The 6,040-nt window shown below is 38.2% G+C and overlaps 1 protein-coding gene across 4 annotated transcripts in view; it reads left to right on the forward strand.

Moving 5' to 3' along the window:
• The window catches only part of Lrriq4 (leucine-rich repeats and IQ motif containing 4), a 33,385-nt gene extending 28,267 nt beyond the window's left edge, over positions 1–5,118 (forward strand). For all 4 annotated transcript variants that reach the window (XM_005382955.2, XM_005382953.2, XM_013513525.1 and 1 more), the window contains 2 exons: positions 265–461; positions 4,827–5,118. In XM_005382955.2, coding sequence (XP_005383012.1) covers positions 265–461; positions 4,827–4,982 — 353 coding nt within the window. In that variant the 3' untranslated portion in view covers positions 4,983–5,118. The remainder of the gene's footprint in view (positions 1–264; positions 462–4,826) is intronic.
• Positions 5,119–6,040: the final 922 nt, after the last annotated feature.

Genomic DNA, 6,040 nt, shown 5'->3' on the forward strand with positions numbered 1-6,040 from the left:
GTAAAACAATAACCATTGATAATTTCCTACCATTTTGTCTGTAATTTGCTAAGTCCCCCCTATTATTATGTTATCTTTCTTTTACTCTTTAAAATAAAAAAAAATTAAAAAAAAAAAAGCTCTATGATTTCTGGTGCATACTTCCTTTCATTCCTATTATAAATGCAGAGGTGGGCCCCTTGCATACCTGGGCAGGGCTAGGTGCCACGTTACTGTTGCTTGTTTCTAAGAGAAAGTCACCATTTGAAACAAAACTTCTTCTAGGTTTGAGAGAGTTGCTGCTGGAGGACAACTTGCTCACTCATCTTCCGGAGGATTTGGACAGCCTAGAGAATCTCATGGTTCTGACACTGATGAGTAACCCCATGGAAATCCCCCCAATAGAAGTGTGCGCAGAAGGCAACGAGGCCATATGGAGATACCTGAAGGACAGCAGAAACAAGAAGATAAAGGCAACAAAGGTGAAGGCAGCAGGCATCCTGTTAATATTCACAGCTTCTTTAGAGGTGTCCATTAGATTCTTCCACAGGGTAGTTCTTTACACATCTGCAGCCTGTGCTTCCCAAGGGGATATTTACTCTTACAAACCCAGGGATAAGGGAAAGGATTTTTAAATTTTGACCCTAGGATTTTATCCTTTATGTCTCTTATCTCTTTGTCAAGCAAGAAACCAACAAATAGGCAAAAGAAACCAAAACTTCAAATTCTAAAGCAATCTAAAATTCTTGGACTATTTCACTGTTGTGAAAACACTTCTGTTAACAAAGGAATAAAAAAAGATTGAAAAATTAGAAATGAAAGCATTTGTAGATCAGAAGTCTAGAGACCACTAAGTAGGATTAGAATGCTCAGAGCTTTGCAGTTCAACTGTTGCCCACTGATTCCATGAGATACTGTAGGCCACAAATGTGTCCACTGCAGTCAGTATTCCTTATGCTTCAGCTGGTCTAAGTTCCCATTATCTCATGCTTGTGTGGCTACCTTAGTTCCGATCATCCCTATTTCCATTCCTGTTTCCCCTACAATGTGTCTTCTTCTCAACAGTCACATAAAGGCCATTGAAACACAGGTCAGATCTTACCACTCTGCTAAAATCAACACTTCTCCATTTTACCTGGAGTAAGAAAGTCTTGGATCTGTGAGACTCTTCATCAATGACCCTCAACCTATCAGACTCAATGCTGTCTTTTTAACAATAAATATCCTGTGATACTTCTTTTCTTCTCCTAAAAATTGTAATCCAGGTCAAATGGCACACACTTGTCATCTCAGCTACTCAGGATGCTGAGGCAGGAGAATTGCAAGTTTGAGGCCAGCCTGAGCAAATTAGTGAGACCCTATCTCAAAATATGAAATTAAAAAGGGTTGAATATGTAGCTCAATGTGAAGCTCTGGATTCAAAACCAGTACTGCCCCCCCCAATTTTGTAGATACTATAACCCATAAAGCACGTATTTTACTAAATAAAAACACCAAGCTGCAACATAAAGAGGAAAGTAATTTATGTGAAATATATCTATTTCAATGTGTATATACTCAAGAATAACTATGTTAGAAGAATCAAAGTCATATTTTTCATTGGTTTGTTTCTTAAAAAATATTTTGAGGAACCTTGTACCCCTTTGCACTATTTAAAATTTTTGCCACAAAGTTGAAATCATGGAATGGTACCAAGAGACAGATGGAGGTGGAAAGGGGAAGGGGAGGTAAAAAGAATTAGGAGGTGTTATGAACATGGGCCAGCTCCCCACAATGAATGTAATCACTATGTACTGCAAACATGCACTCATAAAAATAAAAAGTAAAAAAAAGAATACAAAGGATGCAATTTCCGTTTACTGTGAATGTTGACATTTTAAATAGAGCTATGAGATTAATATTTGAAATAGTGTATACCCAGTAGAAGCTCTTTTTGGTAGACCAAAATTTTATGTCATAGTCTTTTTATTCTTGAACATGTATTTCCATTACACTTCTCCTCTGAATTAATACTAAGGTTATACATGTATTTTATTTTCATTCTTTTCTGAATTTTTTTTTCTTGTAGTGCTGGAGATCAAACCCAGGGTGTTGTCATTCACACAAGGGCTCTGGTACAGAACTATACTTCCAGCCTTTCTTTTATAGATTGTCCTTTTGAATTTCTATGCAATGAAATATCTTATATTAATTCTGTTTTAAAATTTAAATTTTTCTCCAACCATTACTTTTTAATATTCTGGATTATTACATTACAATTATTAGTAGTACAAAACCATCTCAAACAACTTTTATTATAAATTCTGATGATTACTTGACATAGTTTGTTTAGAAATATATACTCAAGAATTTTTTTCCACTTAGTATACAAATATGCACAAATATTACTGCTTGTTAGACTAAGGCAGGTTTTTACTGGGACTTGTATTTTTCATTTTACAAATGAAAACCCTCAGAAACCTTGTTCACATAAATGAGTTGATGATAATAGGAGAAGCTTTTTATGCCTGTATTATTTGTCTTAATAATGCCTCACACATTTATTCCAGATTTAAATTCCCCCAAATCAGATAACAGATCTTAGGTGACACATCAACTAGGCTCTCATTTTAGTAGAGTTGGAAGCTACAGGACTTGCAAAAGGACTAGTTACTCAGTCTCGAGGCATTGGTTTTCTGAACATCAACATGGACATTTGAATTGTCACTATTCTTGGTGTTGAGAGTTTTGGAGTCCAGGGCAAGACACCACAGTAAGACTTGAGGATGAGGATTGCAAGGTTTGTCCGTCCTTTGAAAATGTCAGAGGGCCAGTTGCGAAGCTGGGTCTTAGGGAGGGGCATGTGTGGAAGTTGAAGCTCAGGAAAGGAATCGCCTTCAAACTATCCTGGCCTGCACATCTTCAGAAAGGCTTCGGGGATTAGGGGATCCCTCATACACCGGAGAAGATAATAAAAAACCCTGTAAATTTACAAAACGCCTCTAGAGGGCATTGTTCTCTGAAGAATCACCAATCACTGCACTGTGCTTCAGATCTAATCGTCCCACATCTGGCTTTAGTCAGAAACCTGATCCTAGGTGTTCTTTCCGTACCAAGCATGGCCTGCCTCAGAACCTTGCCTCTATCAGAGATGTTTCCCGCAGATACAGGCAAGATTCTGGCCCTCACTTCGTTGTTCCATCTCTGCTAAAACATCCTCTTACTGGGGAGCCCTTCCTCCACCTACCTTATATAAGACAGCAACCACCTTACCATTTAATCAATAGCTATTGAATTTATTGAGTTATTATTGTGTTTTGACGATATCCCAGGCACTGGAGATATTAGTGAAAAAAAAGCAAGTATTTCAGTCTTCATGTTATTTAAAATCTAGTGGGAGGGAAATAAAAACACGAATATCAAAGCATAAAATCACACACTGTTACAAAGGGATAAGTGCTATTGGGGTCAGCTAAAGGGACTGAGATTGTCAGAAGTGGTGTGTATGTGGACAGGGGAAGGTGCTCATTTACATGAGATGGTAAGGGTAGGTTTTGCTGCAAAATGACTGTCTTCATCAGCTTGGCCAGTCATAACAAATGCCATAGAATGTGTGGCCTAAAGAACAGAAATTTATTTTCTTATAGTTCTGGAGGCTACAAGTCTGAGATCAGGGTTCCAGCATGGTCACATTCTTCTGGTGAGTGCCTTCACCTTGGGTTTGGGTTAACTGCCTTCTTACCATGGCCTCGCTGGGGTGGGAGGGAACAAGTTCTCTAGCGTCTCTCTTATATCTTATAAGGGCAATAATATTCTCAGGCCCTCAACTTCATGACCTCACCTAAGCCTAATTATTTCCGCAAGGCCGCATCTCCAAACACCATCACATTGGAGGTTAGGGCTTCAACATACAAAGCAGGGGGACAAGTTCAGACCATGGAATGACAACTGAGCAAACACTAGCAGGGTGTGAGCCATCTGAATACGGGAAGAGGGTCTGAGGCAGAGAAAGCAGGGACTGCAAAGCCCTGAGTTAGGAAGATCCCAGTGCACCTGAGCAGGAAGAAGACCTGCTTGGCTGCAGCAGGGTGAATGAGGGAGACAATAGTTAAAGGATCCAGGTCAGAGAGAAGAGTAGATCTGATAGAGCTTTAACTCCTTATAAAGACTTTGGCTTTAATTCTGAGAGAAAGGGTAAGACACTGAGAAGTTCTAAGTAGAGTTTACTACTAAAGGAGAGGGTTCCTAAAGCGAGGGGAAGGAGCAGAATCCAGGGAACAAATGGAAGTCTGGTTTTAGGTAGGGGCCCAGACTGGCTGACTGAGAAAGAAGAAAATAAGGTTTGGCATTCCAATCACATCCCATTCTCTACATCTTTAAAGCACTATACTAGAAAAAAACTAACTGTCTAGTTTATCATTGGTTTAGTTTGTTTTCTGCTGCTGTAACAATATCTGAGACTGGGTGACTCAGAGAATAAAGGTTTACTTTGGCTTATGGTTCTCAAGGCTGGGTGATCTAAGGGCTTAGCAGTGTGTCTGGCAAGGGTGTCATGATATGGAGGAAGGTGAAAGGGCAAGTGAGCAAGTGCAAAAACAGGAAGCAAAGGGCTTTACTTTATATCAGGTTGCTTTTGTTGGAACTCAAGAGACCAAAGAGCAAGAACACACTCCTGAGATAATAACCCACTCTTGTGAGAGCAGCAGGTGTGTCTCATGACCCTGGCACCTCTTAAAGTTCCCACCACCAGTCAACACCATCACCGTGGAATGAAGTTTCAACATGAGTTTCAGAGGGGACAAACTATATTCAAACCACAACGCTCAGGATACCAGATGATGCTGATTTTGGGTTTATCTTGTTTTCAGATTCAGGCATGGTGGCGTGGAATAATGGTTCGGAAAGGATTGGGAAAATTTGAAGAACTACAAAAAGCAAGAAGGAAAGGAAAGACCTCTCCAAAAGATAAGAAAGGAAAGAAGGATGTAAAACAAAAACCTGGTGGAAAGGGAAATAAGAAATAATTCTATAAATTAATGAATTGAAGCAATGAACCCTAACAGATTAAGAAGGCAAAATGTCTAGGAATTAGATGCCATCTACACTAAAACTATTTAAAGAATTATGGTCTTTTAATTTCTTTTGTTTTTTCATTTTTATTTTTTCTTAGTACATGTTTGTGTTACATAATGTTTACATTCCTTGTGGGGAGTTAGTGTGTGTATATAACACACTTCAGTTCTTTCTTTCAACCCTTTTCCTTCCTTTCTTCCTCCTCACCATCTCTTGACCCCCTCCCCATTTGAACAAAAATCAATTCTCCTACTTCCTATTGTCTATATTTTATTTTGCTCTTTATTTATAATTTGGGATTCTCACATGAGAGAAACCATGTGCTATTTAAGCTTGTATTTCTGATTTATTTCACTCAACCTTATGGTCTCAAGGAGCACCATTTATTCTTCTTTATGGCAGAGTAGTACAATGTTGTGTATAAATACCACGGTTTTTATCCACTCATCTGTTAATGGACATATAGAGGGCTTCCTAGAGTTAGCTATTATGAATTGGGCTGCTGTAAACATGAATATGCGTATTTCAATGTAATAAAGATGCTAACTCTCTTGATACTGTGCCTAGAACAGGAATAGCTGGGTGAAATGGAATTTTAGTTATGTTGTTTTTAATAATTAAAGATTCTTACTTTTACTGAAATATTTATGAATAAAATTATTGACACCTGGGAATTCTTCAAAATAATATGGCAGAGTAGTAAGGGAGAAAGATACAAATTAACAGGATTGCCCACAAATTGATAATTGCAGAGGAAGGTAATGAGTATATGTGGGTTAATTATGCTATTCTGCCTACTTTAAAACGTTTTATTTTGAAAAAAATTATAGATTTTTAGACAGTTCCTGTTGTAGTCATGGTTTGCAAGGGAATAGATTTAATAGAGGACACATAATTTATAGGATTATTTTATAAGTTTCATCCAAAAAGTCAAATGTAGAAGAGTGCAAGAGATCTGTCCACACATTACAGACTCCAAGAATCCAGCTGAGGATCTGGTTCCCACAGG

The sequence above is a fragment of the Chinchilla lanigera genome, unplaced genomic scaffold, assembly GCF_000276665.1.
Source record: "Chinchilla lanigera isolate Chin_1 unplaced genomic scaffold, ChiLan1.0 scaffold00019, whole genome shotgun sequence".
NCBI classification, from domain to species: Eukaryota; Metazoa; Chordata; class Mammalia; order Rodentia; family Chinchillidae; genus Chinchilla; species Chinchilla lanigera.